At 37.3% G+C, this 18773-nt stretch overlaps 1 protein-coding gene across 3 annotated transcripts in view; it reads left to right on the top strand.

Moving 5' to 3' along the window:
* Window positions 1-18773, top strand: part of SESN3 (sestrin 3) — a 72818-nt gene that overhangs the window by 13268 nt on the left and 40777 nt on the right. The window contains exon 1 of one of the 3 annotated variants that reach the window (XM_047754453.1): window positions 6515-6717. The exons of the other annotated variants lie outside the window; for them this stretch is intronic. Coding sequence (XP_047610409.1) covers window positions 6679-6717 — 39 coding nt within the window. The 5' untranslated portion in view covers window positions 6515-6678. Of the gene's footprint in view, window positions 1-6514; window positions 6718-18773 lie in introns of those variants that run through there. 3 annotated transcript variants of the gene reach the window in all.

Raw genomic sequence — 18773 nt, 5'->3', positions numbered from 1 at the left:
AATTGAATTAAATTAATTTTAATTTAATTCAATTTTTAATTGAATCGAAGTGACATTACATTTGAATTAAAGTGACCTTTTGCGAGTTTTCCACAATCTCTTGAGTTGTTTGGATTGATAATGTCATGGTGTGAAACGCATCACTCAAGAATCTGATTTTGTGCTGGCCAGGGTCCCCATGTTAGGATTTCAGAGCTCTCGCCTGTCAGAGAAGATACGGAGGTTCCATAGACATTCCTTATGACTGTAGACTGGCAGTGCAACAGGCACTGTCATTTTTATAGTAAATAATTTTAAAAGTGTTGAATTCATTGTCTTGTTCCATTAAAGTACGGATTCCAACTATCTTCCTTAACCAACATTAACCTAGTGACCCTTAAGAAATGTGTCATAAAGTGAAAGGAACACAGGCTCCAGAGCTGGCAAGGGTAGTACCTGAAGGTAGAGAGATGTAAATTTTGGTGCTGGAGAGTGTGTGTGAGGAGAGGATAATTCAGTGGAAACAAACCCCTCCTCTGATGAGTAGAAGTGGTGGCTGTCAGTAGTTTAAACTTGGAAAACCATTAGCTATTCAAAATACTTTTTATGGAGAGGAGCTTAAAAAATTTCATGTTGTGCATTTAATCAGTGACTACAATATGGTGCCATACCAGGTTGCTCATTTGTAAAAGCATCATTAGATGATGTTTTCTATGGCTGAGGTCTAATGATACCCAGAACAGTCACAGAGCCAGTGCAATGTGCAAAAATCCAAATGCTAGCCAATCAGAATTTTCATTGAAATGAAGATTGGTAATGATGCATTTAAATAATGTGTCCTTCAGGCTAGATCTGGTAGGAAGTTCTATGGACCAACTCTTGTTATAATTGCATATCGTTATGATTGCATGTGGGAGAATTATATGTGGGAGAATTAAATTCAATTAATACCCATATATTAATATGGACGATCATTCCTATTCTTGTATCTTGTGAAGTAATCATGAAACTGATGCATGTTGCTTAAATCAACAACAACAACAAATTTCCATGATGCGTAAGTAGCCATTAAGGGAAAATATTTTACTTTTAATTGATGTTAAAATTTTAAAGGTTAGGTACATGACATCTGTGTATTTTTCTCTTGCTTCCTTTGCTAATAACCTTTATTAAAGGTATTGTAATTTGGGGCTTTCTAGGGCTGGTATGGGGATTAAATGAGATTTTACATGTAAATACTTTGTCTAGCTACTGGTCCATAGTGAGCACTCAATAAATGTTTGCTGCTGATGATAATGAAAAAAAACCAAAAAAACCTGTTGCATATTTGTCACAATGGCAAATGGAAAGAATTGATCATCAATCAGTACCTGGATGATAATTTCATTTAACTAGAATATTTATAGAAACAGTTGGTTTTTAAAAAATACTGAGTTTTTAAAAAATACCGAGTAAGGAGTTCCCTGATGGCCTAGTGGTTAAGGATCCAGAGTTGTCATTTCTGTGGCACAGATTTGATCCCTGGTCCAGGGACTTCTGCATGCTGTAGGCACTGCCAAAAAAAAAGGCACCGAGAAAGAAACTAACTCAGCATCCTGCCATCAATGTGTTACAGGGTGTTGCATCTTTCAGAAGACGAGTAAAATTTCAATTCTGCAGTGGCAGTGTGCATTTAGTAATTTTAGCTTTTAACAAACCGCTGTGTTACCTTACATGAAAGGTACTCTCATCTTAAAAATTAAGTAATTTGTCCTCCAGAACTCCTAACTTGTCCATCACTTTTTTCAGTGACAGGTGTGCATTTAATGACCATAAAAAAGGAGAGCAGTGCATTGTTACTATAAAAGGCCATTTCCTTTTATTCTGTCTTTATAGTCATTTTAAGGCATTTTAGTGTTTATGGATAATTAACTGTCCGACAGAGCTGTACGGCACTTGAAAACTAAAACATAATGTACTGTCAGTTGTGGATCAATCAATCCAAGATCAAGGATTTCCAAAATGAAGATGTAAGTCAGTGGAAATGCTAGATTGGACTCCTAGAAACTCATTATATATGTGTTTTCTGGAACCTTTGTAATAGGCATATTTAATTTACAGTTATTTCTTAGAAAAACTTGCATTCAAGTACTAAGTTCCTCTGTACAATTTAATACTAGTTATTTGTTTTTCAGGGATACACAGGGATCACAAGCCATATATTACTGGTCATGGGTTTATTTTCCTGAATGTAATTGTAACTCATGGCAGTTATCCAACCACTAGATAGCAATTTCTAGGAATTAACTTAGTCTTGATTGAATTAATAGTCTTTCCAAATTGCTGATTGACTTTTTTCCCCCAGGGACTGAGGCTATTGTTTTATTTAAAATGGTTCATTGGGGGAAAGATTGAAGTAATTTATTAACAAGGAATAACACTCTTCTAGTCTAAGAAGTTTGTTTAGAGTCTAGGACAATGGTTCTTGAAGTGTGGTCCTGGAGCCTGCTGCTTCAGCATCACCTGGTACTTTGTTAGAAATGCAAATTCTTGGACCTCATCCCAGACCTGCTGAATCACAAATTCTGGAGGTGGGACCCATCCATTTTTATTTGAATAAGCCCTCCAGGTAATCCTGGTGCAGTCTCAGATTGAAAATGACTAGTCTAAGATTATTAACTACATACGTCTACAAATCATAACCTATACATCCATTTTATGTTCAGTGTGCATTATCAGTTGTTTGAGAAATATGGTAAAAAGAGGAAATTGCTTCAAATTGAATTGATACTAACTACTCTTTATAAATAGCAATGGCAAGTACCAGCTCTAGAATCAGGAAGATTTCTCTTGCCTGTTTTAGAAACACGGTTATTCACTTGAGACTTTCAGGTGCAATATGCTCTCACCTTAGGAAAAATGTATCATTTTATTATTGTTTGATTCTCAGTTTTCGCTTAAGGGAAAAAGGAGTTGGGTTTTAGAAACTTGTTTATGACTGAAATCAAGTGAAACTATCCCTTGGAATTGCTTGTTTACATAAAAGTAAGTTTTAGTGCTAACATTGGTTGGCTCTGCTAGGTTTTATCATCTTAGACTATTTTATTTCAAGAAAGATTGAAATAATACGTTTTCATGGAAAATAAAATTTTCTTGGACATTTTTTCTTAAGCAGGAGAAATGAATATATTTGTCCTAAAGATAGATTTAGAAGGGCTCTTTTTTTATTTGCTTTGAGTCTTTCAGACAAGATTAAATATGTTTGTAAATTATGGCTATTCCTTTTTACCTGTGTACTGGTAGCGTACTCTTTAGTTACAAATGGGGTGTTAGGAAGCCTGAAAACTCAAAACAAAACAAAGTCAAAAAAAATTTTTTTTAAACTATAGGAATGTATATTACACATGGGTCCCTAGATAAATCAAAGGATAAAGGATTGCTCTTTAAAAGGAAAGCTGCTTCTATCTAGTTGCAGTTCTATCTAAGATAATGAATATAAGTTATTTCATTATTTGGTTGCATCTAATTTTGAGGTAATGGGAGTTTTCCCTCATATTGTCTCTAGCTTAGTACTAAAATTTAAGTACTAAGTTAAAATTTAACTTGTGTTGATCTTACTCGGGCAAACTAACGGAGTGTATTAAATTGCCCCCTTTCCTTCCTCACGCCCAGATTTCCCTGATGTGTTGGCTGCCCGAGAAGCATCTGTAGTTATTTAATTCTCAACCGTGGAGAGTGATGCTTTTCTCTTGACCATTTTTTATCCTCCTTCTGTGAGGAAAGGACTAATACAGTACCTTAAATAGAACTGTCTCCATGGCAATGGGCAGGCAGCTTTTGACTTTGAGACTCATAAAAAAGGAAATTTAAAAAGGCATTTTCATGGTCTAAAATAGCAGTACAGCAAAAATAAGGTATGAGAATACTTCCTGTCAGTTACTGCATGACTGATGAAGCCAGCATAATGTGTCTTTTTTTTTTTTTTTTACGTGATGCTTTTTGTCTGAGTATTTCAAAATGCTATACAAGGCCTTCCCTTAATTAATGAGTGGTAATTATTATCTTCAGATTAATAGAAAATTTGAGAAGCTCGGATAAAAGATAAGAATTGTGGCCCCGGGGAGAAAGAATGGCCTAGGTCTGGCTGTAAATTTATTCTCATAAAGAATAAAAATACTGACTAAATTATGGGTCCTTCTTGATTCTATTTAAACAGAATTGTCTCTGGAACACTGGAAGCAATGACAAGGTTAGAAATAAAAACTTAGCAATTTATGCCACTTTTTCCTAAGTGGTTCCTGCAACTTGGGGTCTGGGGATTACTTCCCTCCTTCCAAGACCCCGCTGGCAGTCTGCATCCCTTGTTGCCTCTTGCATCTGCACCCACTCGGGGGGCACTGCTCTTTGGTTCTCACTGCCGGGCCCCTAGCCGGCAGTAAATGTCAGTGAGCCGCTGTATATCAGAGGCTAAAGAATACGACACATTATCCTTTGTAACCTCTCTTCATCCTTCTCTTTTCTATTTTCATCTCCTCCTTGACTGAGCCTTATCTTAGTGTGGGATGAATGTCCAGTTGAATCATCTCGCAACTTAAAAGTATCATTGGTAAATAGTTAATACTCCAATGTTACCGAAAATGTGGGAATTGGTTAAACGAATCATATGACGTAAATACCAAGAAGTCCTGAACAACTCTCAGGATGTCGATCTGTGTATTCAAGTGAACTGGTGTCCATAATAGGTTTTTTGTAGTCTGCACATATTTTTTTTTTATTAAAGTCTAGTTGATTTACAATACTAGGCCGATTTCTACTATACAGCCAAGCGACCCAGTTATATGTATGATATACGTATATATATATGTTCTTTTTCTCATAATATCCTAATAACTTATTAAGTGGAAAAGACCTTTTTTTTAAGGCTATGAAGTTTTTCATTTTCATCTCTTAAAAAAGAGAAAAGATAATATAGAAGGAAGGACTCCAAAATTAATAACAGTATTCATTTCTGGGTGGTGAGGTTACTGGAAATTAGTTTTACCATCTGTTTCTCCTCATGGCCTTTTGCTTGTTTTAACAATATATATGTATTTTATAAAAGCTTTAAGAGCTCTCGTTACATTTTGAAATAATAGAACACATCAAGGGAAGGATAGTGCAGCGAGCAAGTCCAAGTGAGATGGCAAGTGGAAGATGAATTGAGGTAAAAACAAAAGCTCATGGATTTAACAAACAGCCATAGAAGCTATGGGTAAATTGCCAAGGGAATAATACTGTGTATGTAGGTGGCTAATGAGAACTCAGATGTGTAAACACAGATACACACAATCTGGAAATGAATGAAGGTATTGTAGCTGTTTCTACAGCAGATTCCTTTAAGTTATCAGTCATTCCAGCATTTCCCTTCAGGAATCTTACATACTTACTAATATTTGATCATAAAATTAATTTTTTTTCCCTCTGAAAAAACTCTGAATTCAAAAGATAGCTACAATTGTATTCTGCTTTTCTCCTGCCTGGTAGATGAGACATTGTATGATTTTGAGGAATTTACCAAATATGTAATTTGAGCATTATATATTACTCTAGAGGTGTTTTCAGTTAGGACCTGAAGATAAAAAAAGATGGTTATTTTATGGAATAATTTCATTCTACACTGCATTAATATTTATGTTCTAGGGGTTTTGAAGAATACAGAGGAATACAGAATATGACCTAGACTGTCAAGAGCTTACTGTGTGGTTGGAAATGAAGATATTGTCTAAATTATTATGAAAGGAGGTAAAAATGGAAAACAAGCCTTTTGGCTTTTTCTAGATACACATAGATTATTGTTCATCTTTAACAATTGTGAAGGCATGAATAAAACTTCAGTCATCCAAAGATAGTATTGTATTGAAAAGATTAGGCGACTATTACATATTAAATATTTGTTCTTATTTTTAGGTCACAGTGATGTGACCTTGATGACTTTCTACGTTTTTAGTGATTTTTATTTTTATTTTTATTTTTTTGTCTTTTTTTGCTATTTCTTTGGGCCGCTCCCACGGCATATGGAGGTTCCCAGGCTAGGGGTCAAATCGGAGCTGTAGCTGCCGGCCTACACCAGAGCCGCAGCAACGTGGGATCCGAGCCGCATCTGCAACCTACACCACAGCTCACAGCAACGCCAGATTGTTAACCCACTGAGCAAGGGCAGGGACTGAACCTGCAACCTCATGGGTCCTAGTCGGATTTGTTAACCACTGCGCCACGACGGGAACTCCTTTTTTTGTGATTTTTAAATCTAAATTTTAATTCTTGAAAATGATCATCTACCGATTATAGAATATCTGTAACCAATCATATTATAAATGAGTGCTTCTCACTTAAGCAGCTTTATTTTCTAATTTTATTTTCCATCTTTGTCTGGGTCATTTATTAAGCAAAATATTGAATTAAGAGACTACCGTGAGCCAATTAATAGTTTTCTAACTCCAGTCTGTTCTATAAATCTTTTCTTTAACTTGTTAGATGATGTTTAAACACTTTTGACTAGTTACGTTGAACTTTAGGAACTTGGTGTTGCATGATTCGAATAAGAGCAAACACTTATATAGTAGATAACATGGCTCTGTTTTAAGAGCTTGACGGGTGTTGACTCATCTAATATTTTTACTGCCTGTTTCAGTAGCCTCCTATTCATCCCATTAGTGATGAAGGGATTCCTAGCTTTGGATCATGGGGAGCACCAAAGAAACAACACTCAGCACTGGACAGGTGAGATCAACTGTGTGTTAGTTACATATACTCACAGCCCAGGGAAAGGAAACATGGGCATGACGAGCAGGGCCATAGGGAGGTTGTTGTACTCAGGAGTGAACAATCAGGGGCCATGGGAGGGAGGTTTTCTGTAGGATCAGGACAGTGAGGTACGCCCTGGTTCCCGTGGGAATCTGTGATTGTCTTGAGTAGTTCCATGGGCTGGTAGGGAAGGAAAAGTGCTACTCAGGGCTACACAGAAATCGCACCTGGTCCATTCGATAAGAAGGGTTATTTGGCCCCAGGACCTTATCTGCATGAGCAGAGTAGGGAAAGGATCTTGCAGTTGGGCCATGTGAAGTCTTCCTGAGTTTACCAGATGTTATGAGGGCAACACCTAATACTGAACCTTAATTTTAGGTTTTATAGCATACTACCCTTTGAGGCAGGTACAATATCAACCCCTTTTCATAGATGAGGATATCAAATACACAAGCTGACTTGCTTAAAACTACAAGGACCACACCTCCAGCTATAGTCTTACCTGTTTACTTTCCCTCAACCTAGATAGAAATTCTCAATATCCAGAAACAAAAGGAAAGTACATAGAAATTCGGTATTTTATCCTCGTTTCTATCTCGTAAATAGAAATGAACTGCTTTCATGTTTGGTTGGTTGGTTTTTTACTAGTTACCAAGGAATTTTCATCCAAGTGCCCTGATGATTTTATTTCCTCGTATAAATCTATAACCTCTAATGTGAGTAAATATGTTTGCATTTCTTCGTTGAGAGTTGCTGGGCATAGTTGTTGTCAAGAGAGGTGATAGATTTTGTTTTCCTCTCCTAAAAGTCTTTAAATGCAGAAGAAATAATTTGTAAGATCATTTGGATTTTATTCTGTCTGGCGTGGGGGAGGATCTAGTGTTTCTATGAGTAACTTAGTTATATTTCTTATAAATATGAAAAAAACCTTTTAGTTGGAGTTCCCATTGTGTCTCAGGGGGTTAAGAACCTGACATAGTGTTCATGAGGATGCAGGTTTGATCCCTGGCCTCGCTCAGTGGGTTAAGGATCTGGTGTTACCGTGAACTGTAGTGTAGGTCACAGACATGGCTCCAATTCCACCCCTACCCTGGGAACTACCATATGGTTCAGGTGCAGCCCTAAAAAGAAAAAAAAAAACAAAACAACAAAAAAAGAATACCTTTTGGTTGACAGAAATTTTGCTGATTTACCTGATTGCAACTTTGATATTTGCGATCATAGTTTGTCATTATTACTTTTTTTATTTTTTATTTTTTTGGTCTTTTGACGGCCACACCCACAGCATATGGAGGTTCCCAGGCTAGGGGTCCAATCGGAGCTATAGTCACTGGCCTATGCCAGAGCCACAGCAACTCGGAATCCGAGCCCCATCTGTGACCTACACCACAGTTCACAGCAATGCTGGATCCCTAACCCACTGAACGAGGCCTGGGATCAAACCTGCAACCTAACGGTTCCTAGTCGGATTCGTTTCTGCTGTGCCATGACAGGAACTCCAGTTTGTCGTTTTTTTAAAAACATTTTAACTGTACACCAGGAAGTAAGTGATGGTTATCCGAGATATAGTTCCTATTTTATCGCTGTAATAATATCAGAATATCTCATTTTTCTTGATAAAATTGGATAGCTTTTTCTGTGAATTTGGTTTTCAAACAATGCAAATCAAATTATAAACTGCCTGAATTAACTCAGTTTTTATTTTTGCTCTTTTTTTTAAGTATGGCCAAATATTTGACATAAGGAAGAGAAGTATTTATAGTTTTACTTACCACGAACTATATGATATTTCAAAGAGTTTCCACATTTGAGTTTTTCTCATTGTCTTCATTTGGCCCCTGAACTTTGTCACATTAACTTTTTAAAAACTAGAAACCATTTCCTGTCTATTTATTAAATAGTCTCAAGTCATCTGTAAATGACATGGGATAATACATCTCTTTAGTCCTCCTTTCTGTCTTAATGAGAGCTGTGCTTCGCTGCTATAGTGTCAGAATGGAACATGCTGTTAGTTCTGCTGTAAGTTAGGCAGATTTGTTCCAATTGATGTGTTAGGCAATGATCTGCGCATGACGGTGAATTTGGCATTTGCTCACGTGCACATTTCATCCAAGAGAAATACTAGGTGAATTCAGAAGGCTGCACCCAGCTGTCCTGAGCTGCCTAGAAATACCCTAGACACACGTGTGGCTCCAACATTCACCCTCCACCTCAGGTCACCAGGGTGTTTTGAGCTCTATCCAGCCACATCTGCCGTCACAACTTTCACCCTCCTCCTCCCCTGCTTCTTGACTCACAAGGCGCGGGCCCTCCAGCACCCACTTCCACAAGCGACCTTCAGGTCTTTGTCAAGGTAGCATGTCATATTTGTTGAAATCTTTATGTAGTTTTATAATTTAAAGTGTGAAATCCTAGTACCATTTTTATGAGGTTCCTTTGTAAATAAACCTGGGCCAGTTTTTGACAGTAATTTTCCCCGTAAGACGGTGGCTTTACTGCATGATGTTGCACAGCGCAGTCAACTTTTAGGGGCACATATGTTGTTGTAGCAGAATGACTGTAACGGGAAAGGTTATCCGCTTTTTTTGTTCTTCTTTTGAACTAACCAGGGTTTTAGGTTGATTCATTGTAATCTGATTAATTTAGTACATTTTCTAATTATGAATGTGATCAATCAGTTATGGAAATTCAGCAGATTTTGAAAATTAATTAGATCCCTGGCAATCATTGATGTCATTGAAGCAGGTCACCTGTGAGGGCCCCAGAGGGAACGGTCATGTCCTTGTCACCTAAACTCATAGTTTAAAGCAGAATTTATTATTGTTGCATTATGAAAATTTATACTTGGGGGAAATAATGGGGGAAAAGGAAATTACAAAATTGTAAAAAATATTGCGATCTGGTAGTAAATTTGTGTTTATGCATCTACATGTATATACACCTAGGAAAACATCTTGGCAGCATGGAAACCACCATGTTAACAGGGGTAGTTTTTGTGTGATGAAGTTACAAACAATTTTCATCTGGTTTTCTTGCTTTTCTTTATTTTTCATCTTGAGGAAAAAAATAACTTTTTTTTTTTTTTTTTTGGTCTTTTCTAGGGCCGCACCCATGGCATATAGAGGTTCCCAGGCTAGGGGTCAAATCACAGCTACAGCCACCCGCCTACACCACAGCCACAGCAACAAAGGATCCGAACCACATCTGCAACCTACACCACAGCTCAGGGCAACACCGGATCCTCAACCCCCTGACCGAGGCCAGAGATTGAACCCACAACCTTATGGCTCCTAGTCGGATTCGTTAACCACTGAGCCACGATGGGAACTCCAAAGCTAACTTTTATGATCAGAAAAAAAGAAAAACTGCACAGAGGAGGGGAAGTGCCCACAATTGGGAGGGTATGGTGTACTAACAGTAACATAATTTATTTCTTTGTTTTTGTTTTTTTGTGTGTGTGTCTTTTTAGGGCCACACCCTTGGCATATGGAGGTTTCCAGGCTAGGGGTCTAATCGGAGCTATAGCTGCCGGCCTACGCCAGAGCCACAGCAATGCCAGATCCTTAACCCACTGAGTGAGGCCAGGGATCGAACCCGCAACCTCATGGTTCCTAGTCGGATTCGTTTCCGCTGTGCCACAGTGGGAACTCCCCAACATAATTTATTTCTCAGTGAAGCACTTAGGAAAACGTAATCCACAATGGAGGGAAATTAGCAAATCTTGCCACAAATTCTATCTAAAATTTGAATTCAGGGCTACTTTGCATTTTGTGCCCACTATATTCTGGACACAGTACTAGATTTTTTTTCTTCATCCCGTATCCCACTTAATCCTCATATCTTATGCAGCTGAGATGCCATCTCTACTTGATGAAAGAGTAAAGTGAGGCTTGAAGAGAATAAATATTTACCTGCTGCTTGGGTGCTGCACAGTTACCATTAAAAATGCCTTAATTTTTCTCTAGGGAAATGTGTATTTTTGAAGCACCTTTATTTTTTATTTGTAAGTAGAAAAGCACTGTCCTGTTGTTCTCTAAATTAGAAAAAACACTTATTTTCTGGGGAAGAATGTTGTTAACTTTTGTAGAGAAGGACCCCATTGCCTTTCAACTTTGTATAATATTGCCACTCAAGACCTATAAATCTGTATTTCATGTTTTGCCACAATTGGAAAAAAAATGTTACTTCCATGTTTATCTGTGAAATTAATCTGGAGCCTCTGTTCCATAGAGCATTCTTATTTGATACTTTTATGCTTTTCCCTGAGAATCAAATGATAGCATTACAAAATACAAAATAAATTACTGGCTCTCAGAAATGCAGATATGTCTTGGCACCTTGAAATTATTTAGAAATATTTGCCAACTAAATTCTGCTGACTGATTATATATTCAAACTGCTATTTAAAATAATTGTTTTCACATTATGGGTAAGAGTGTTTTAAGTTCACTTCTGCTCTTGAACATAATATAAAATCACCGCTTGATTAGTCTTTAAAACTACTATTGGACTCGTTTTTATTGATTTGGAAATGTACTTTGCCATGCAAACTTAATCCTTGGGTCTTAAAACCACCCATATGAATGTGCTGGAAAAACTCAGAGTTGTACCCACTGTAATACACGCCTCTTAGAGAAAAGATACTTTGGGGGCACAACTCAGGAAACTAAAATTCTTTACTTCAGAAAGTAAAATTAGGCTTTGAAGGTATAACAATAAAAACTCATGGCGGGGGGGTTCCCTTCGTGGCTCAGCAGTTAACGAACCCAACTAGGATCCATGAAAATGCCGTTCAGTCCCTGGCCCCACTCAGTGGGTTAAGGATCTGGCGTTGCATTGAGCTCTGGTGTAGGTCGTAGACATAGCTCAGATCTGGTGTTGCTGTGGCTGTAGCTCTGATTCAACCCCTAGCCTGGGAACTGCCATATACGCAAGTGTGGCACTAAAAACCAAAAAAAAACAAACTCTTCATGGGATGGATGAGCAGCTTCAGCCTTTCCATGTGCATGCTTCTCTTGGAGCCCAGCTGCCATACTTGGAGGCAGCTAAAGCAGCCCATGTGGAGAAGAAGCCAGAGGACAGCCAGCCCCAGCTGCCAGCACGAGTGAGGTCTACCAGCCTGTACATCCTGAGGGTTGTGTACATGTTTGCATACCAGTGTTCATATGGCCCTTCTTAGAGGAGAGAAAAATCTTGTATCTTTTGGAGATTGCATTCTAGGGAAGAAATAGCTGTATCTGAAGACCTCTTAAGATTGTATAAATTCCCTAAAAATACATTACAGGAAATTAAAACTCACTCTCCTAGAAATGATGGTAAACTTCTAACAGGGCTTATTTCCCCAGCTTCCCCCACTGGGGTCCATTTTCTCACTGATGGCCGAAATACTTCTGCAAAAGACAAACGTCATCCTTTTAATCCTGTCTGTTGGTTACGTGAAGTCTAAACTCTTACTGTGGCATAAGACACATGGCTCTTGCCTAGGTCTCAAGTCTTATTCCCTGAGAAGGTTTCAGAGATTGTATAGAAACAGCATCTAGTTCCCCAAACGTGTCATGTCTTTGTATTTTCTACCCCTTTCGCATGGGATATTGTATTCTCGTAGACCTAGCCATCCTTTTCTAGGTAACCTGAAAAATTTCTATTCTTTCTAAAAACTTATGCCATCTGGAGGGCTATTTTGATCCATCCCCTTGCACAGTTAGCCATTCCTATTTTGGTCTAATCTCTGTTAGAGCTCCTAAGTGGTACTGTAATTATGCACCCATGTTTATTTACCTGGTGATTCCTTGAGGTCAGTGCCTATGCTTTATCTCTGTGCTCTCAGTTCTTAGCCCAACACCTTCCTGATAATGACCTTTTAAAACGGGGAATAAAAAGTATTCAATAAATTAATAGTTCGTCTTTATAAAAGTTACAGTGCTTAATCTTAGAAGGTTAAAATATATGTAACACGTTTTTTTCTTCTTTAGCTTGCATTCTAAAGTACCAAAACTCTATTGTAATAATTGCCATTTATTGAATGCCTGTTTCATGTCAGGGACTTTGCTAGGCACTTTTTAAAAAAATTATCTTGAAAAATGTCAAGCTATAAGAAAGTACAAAGAACAGTGTAATGAACCTCCAAAACCCATCACCAAACTCAGTATTGGCAAGATTTTGCCCCTCTTGCTTTATCTATATCCTGTGTTGTTATTGTTCCTGGAGTAATTTGAATCTCAGAACTCATTTCCTTTTGCCCCTGCATATGTTAGTGTGCATTTCCAAAATATACAGACACAGTCTCATATAGCTACAATGCCGGTATCACACCTAGCAAGTTTAGCAAGAATTGCTTTATATCATCTAATACCCTGTCTTATTTCATTTCCTCACAATTGTTTGATGTCTTTTTAGAGGTAACTTTTTTGAATTAGATTCACGATTACATTTGATAAGTCTCTCTCGGGAATGGTTTCTCCCTTTTTTGTTTTTTGTTTTTCATGCCTTTAACTAGTTATTATCCTCTAGAATATTTCATAACCTAGATATTTTTCTGTGCTTCCTAATGTTGTCATTTAACTTGCTCCTCTAAGTTGCTTTTTCCTCTGAATTTGAAGTTGGGGCTAAAGTCTTGATTAAATCCAGATTCAGGTTCTTTTATATGTATGTACACATATATATATATACATATACACACACGTATATACATTTTCCTCATCCAATTTTATGACTCTATTAATGGGTTAGATACCTAGAAGTAGGATTGCTGGCTTAAAGGGTAGATGAATATGTAATTTTTCTAGACATTGCCAAATTCCTAGCCAGGAGGATTGTTTGATTTTGCATTGCCACAGTTTTTGAGCATGCCTGTTCTCCCATAGTCCTGTCAGTAAATATGTTGTCTAACTTGGATTTCTATCAGTCTGGCATATGAATTATAATATTTACCCTTTTCTTTTTGCTTTTTAGGGTCCCACCTGTGGCATATGAAGTTCCTGGGCTAGGGGTTGAATCAGAGCTGCAGCTGCTACCCTCACCACAGCCACAGAAACTCCAGATTTGAGCCGTGTCTGCAACCTACACCACAGCTCACAGCAATGCCAGATCCTTAACCCCCTGAGAAAGGCTAGGGATCGAACCCATGTCCTCATGGATACTAGTTGGCGTCATTAGCACTAAGCGACAACGGGAACTCCCTGCCTTTTTCTTTTTATGAGTATTTTTTCTGTTAATTGCTCATTCTTTGTTCATTTTTTTTTTGCTTTGGTTTTTGGGTTTTCCCCTTGATTTTCAGGAGCTCATTATATATTGATGTATTAGTCATTGATGTAATAGTTGTGTTAAATTGCAACTATTTGTCTTCTGATTTTCTTTATGGTGGTTTTATACCATACAAGAGGGTTTTTTTAAATGTATGTGTATGTGTAGTTGAATTATCAATTTTTATTATTTCTGGATTTTGACTCATCATCAGGGAAGTTTTTTTTGGTTTGTCTATTCATGTGCTGACACAGTTCCTTTAATCGTAGAAGGACTGTGTTTTACTCTGTGGTAGGGCTAGCACCCCTCCTGCATTGCTCTACTTTTCCATGGTTTTCTTGATCATTCATGCTTAACTGTTTTACAATGAAGTTTATTTTACAAATAAGGAAAAGAACACTTCCACAGAAGTTCTATGACCATGTAGTAATGAGAAAAAAAAATTGTTCTTAATGGTTTCTTAATACTTTGTCTTCACACAAAAGTTAATTGGAGAGTTCCCACTGTGGCTCACTGGGTTATGAACATGACGAGTAGCCAGGAGGGTGAAAGTTTGATCCCTATCCTAACTTAGTGGGTTAAGGATGTGGTGTTGTGCTGAACTGTGGTGTAGGTCACAGACGTGGCTCGGATCTTGTGTTGCTGTGGCTGTGGCTTAGGCCAGCAGCTGCAGCTCTAATTCGACCACCAGCCTGGGAACTTCCATATGCCACAAGTGTGGCTCTAAAAAGCAAAAAACAAAACAAAACAAATAACTGTAGCAATTTTTTGCAACTAAGCTCATTTATAAGGATGCATAATTGGAAGGAAGAGAGAGGAGCATGTTGGAAACATGTATTTCAATCGGGTCATTTCCAAGTATGGCTGTGGACCAGTGTTTAGCTCAAATCAAAGCAGTGGCATTACACTGTTTTGTTTTTTTTTTCCTTTCCCATCTTTTTTTTTTCATTTTATTCTTATTATTTTTTAATTGTTATTTCCCCGATACAATTTTTTTTCTACTGTACAGCATGGTGACCCAGTTACACATACATGTGCACATTCTATTTTCACACATTATCATGCTCCATCATAAGTGACTAGACATAGTTCCCAGTGCTACACAGCAGGATCTCATTGCTTATCCATTCCAAAGGCAATAGTTTGTAACCCCATGCTCCGCAACCACCCCACTCCCTCCCCCTCCCCCTTGGCAACCACAAGTCTATTCTTTTCATGATTTTCTTTTCTATGGAAAGGTTCATTGTGCTTTATATTAGATTCCAGATATCAGTGATATCACATGGTATTTGTCTTTCTTTCTGACGTACTTCACTGAGAATGAGAGTCTTTAGTTCCATCCATGTTGCTGCAAATGGCAATATTTCATTCTTTTTTGTGGCTGAGTAGTATTCCATTGTGTATATATACCACATCTTCCTAATCCAATTGTCTGTCAATGGACATTTGGCTTGTTTCCATGTCTTGGCTATTGTGAATAGAGGTGCAATGAACATGCGGGTGCATGTGTCTTTTTCAAGGAAAGTTTTGTCCAGATATATGCCCAAGAGAGGGATTGCTGGGTCATATGGTAGTTCTATATATAGATTTCTAAGTATCTCCATACTGCTCTCCATAATGGTTGTACCAGCTTACATTCCCACCACACTGTTAATAGTTATGGTTATTTTCCTCACCATCTGTATTCACAGTAAATATATATATATATATATATATATATATATATATATATACACACACAAACACACATACATATATATATATAGTCAGTCTCACCCAAAAAGATCCTTGATGAAACAGTGAGAAATAAGCTTTTTACTAAATCTTGTCCTTTGAATACTTATCATTTTAATAGTCCCTGTTTCAAAAGGGAGAATATGCACAAAGCTTGTCTTCATGCCAATGTATGGTGATTGTCTGGAGGAAAAGCAGCTGTTTGATTGAGTTGAGAGCCAAACTAGTCACTTTTTTATTGAATACCATTTTTATATGAAAACAAAAAGACTGGCTGATAATTATGGTTATTCAGACTTGGGTGTCCGATAGACATTTTTACAAAAATGAACGCAATGACCCATTAACTCCAGGAAAACAACCGATAGGATTTATTGCCAATGATAAAATCTGAACTTTGAGAAGAAGAGAATTTTAGAAAACTGATACCTGTCTCTACCATGAGCTTGACCACTTCTCAAAATCTAAAGATTTTTTTCTAATATAAACATGGTACCATTAACACATTGTATCTTTAATGATACATTCAGTGTGTCATCATGTGCAAAATCTGCCAAACTCAGTGATCCAATATTTTCTAAATGACCCATGGTTAATGATACAAAATTATGTGTGGATGAACAATCCCTTCAAAGTACAAGATAAGCCAATAGATGTTAATGTAACAGAGTGAGAAGTTAATTGATGTGGTTCCGGATTCCACCTTCCAACCAACTTAAAAGCTGCTACTAGTCAAGTTTTAGTGTAGTGTCATAGAATATCCAAAATTATCTGAAAAAATTATTAAAATATTCCTCCCTTTTCTAACCACATATCTTTGTGAGGCCAGATTTTCTTCCATTTGTACAATCACCAGCATATAGAACCAGATTGAATACAGAAGCAGATAAAATAATCCAATTTTCTTAAGTCAGATATTTGCCCAAATTCGTAACAATGCTACTCTTCTTAGTTGTTTTGTTTTGGAAATTATACTTTGACAAAATTTCTTTTGTGTTAACATGTAATGGGTATATTACTTCTACTTTTAAATGAATTAATAAATATTCATTTTTTTTCTTTGATTTAATTTATAATAATTATTTGATAGATTTCCCTCACATTAATGAAAGCTTTTGGGATCAGTAATTTCTAGCAACATAAAGAGATTCTGATATCAAAAAGACTGTGAACCATCTACCTGCATGAGCAGAACAGGTCATGTTTTTAATTCTGATTACAGTAAGTTATCAGTTTACATGTGTACATTAAAGAACAGTTTTGTAGTCCTCCATTTAGAGATTTAGGGGTTGACAAAATAAGGCAGAAATGATGATCCTGAGACAAATCAGGCCCATTTTCTATTCCTGGCAAAAATTAAAACACACCTGTTCTTTTTAAAACCAGGAACAACCCTTTGTTCTTTTAAATTGCATTGAGGAATTCCCGTCATGGCTGTGTTTAATGAACCCGACTAGTATCCATGAGGATTCGGGTTTGATCCCTGGCCTTGCTTAGTGGGTTAAGGATCCAGCGCTGGTGGTGTGGTTGCCATGAGCTGTGGTGTAGGTCGAAGACAGGCTCGGATCCCCCATTGCTGTGGCTGTGGCATAGGCTGGTGGCTACAGCTCTGATTGGACTCCTAGCCTGGGAACCTCCATATGCGGGGGCGCAGAGACAAAAGACCAAAAAAAAAAAAAAAAAAGGCATTGAAATGGAAGTTTTAATATAATTCAACATAAAAACCAAACATTTTCATTTGCTCAGTTGTGTTCCTGGCAGGTTGTGTGTGAAAGGGGCTTTCTCAGTTGAAACGAGGATATGAGTTCTTAGTATTTCTGACTAGTCAGTGTGTAAAAAGAAGTATTGGTTTTCTGATGGCTAAATGCTTATGTTTTACAAATTTCTAGAAATCAATTGTATTTAATGTTTTCACTGAATCCTCTAAGCTGAGTAAGTGACCTGTATTTTGTTAATCATTGTGTTTTGAAAGACCTGGAAACTATCCTGTTATTCTTTTCATTAGAATAACCTAGAGGCCTTTCGATTTTGCTATAACCTGGGCGTGGATGCTTGTGTGTAGAGGTTTGACTTAAAACTCTGCTTTTCCTTCATATACCAGGTAACTACCTTCACTGCACATTTTTTTGTTTCTCCAAAAGACTAGTAGCTATCAGCTCTATATGGAATAATCTTAGAATGTTATATAACTGTAATTGTCTCTAAGAGGAGTCTTAATTTTAAAAACTCCCAAGTTTAATTTCTTTTCCTCTATTTGGGACATAATTTTAATAGGTAATACTTTCTAAAATTAAAGGCAAGTTTTTACTATTACACAATACAGAGCATTAACATTAAAAATTATTTAAACAGAAGGAAAGCACTTCAATACTTCTGTGGGACCTGCCGAGTCATCTTATAATTGTGGTGGAAAGTATATTGCCTGTATGTTAATAGAGAAGCATTGAGTCAGGTAATTATTATGGACTTTCATTATCTCAGCTACAAAGACTTACAGTTCTCTTCTCATCTTCTGGGGCCTTAGCCCCAAATTTTAACAGCATATTCAACAAGTGTATTTTGTCATTCTGCATCTCTAAAGAAAGTGCCTAACACTTAAAAGCTTACACAGGAACCTTTGTTGCTCAAGATCAGTGTCACAGCATGCAATATTATTACTGGTTTTTTTTAAAGAGTAGTACAAACTATAGGTAACTGCAAATACTGCCTGTTTTAACAACATAAGATAAACAAATAAAGAAAAGTGAATATGGCATGCCGAAGTTTTTTGGTTTTTTAGTGAGGGTTGCTTAATCATAATCTCAGTTTTTGGAACTTTTTTTTTTTTTTTTTGCTCTTTAGGGCTGCACCCACAGCATATGGAGTTTCCCAGGCTAGGGGTCAAATCAGAGCTACAGCTGCCGGCCTACGCCACAGCCATAGCAATAATGCCAGATCTGAGCCTCATCTTTGACCTACACCACTGCTCATGGCAATGCCAGATCCTTAATCCACTGAGTAAGGCCAGGGATCGAACCCAAAACCTCATGGTTCCTAGTCGGATTCGTTTCTGCTGT

This window comes from Phacochoerus africanus, chromosome 11, assembly GCF_016906955.1.
Source record: "Phacochoerus africanus isolate WHEZ1 chromosome 11, ROS_Pafr_v1, whole genome shotgun sequence".
Classification (NCBI taxonomy): Eukaryota; Metazoa; Chordata; class Mammalia; order Artiodactyla; family Suidae; genus Phacochoerus; species Phacochoerus africanus.
This window is presented reverse-complemented; position numbering and strand designations above follow the sequence as displayed.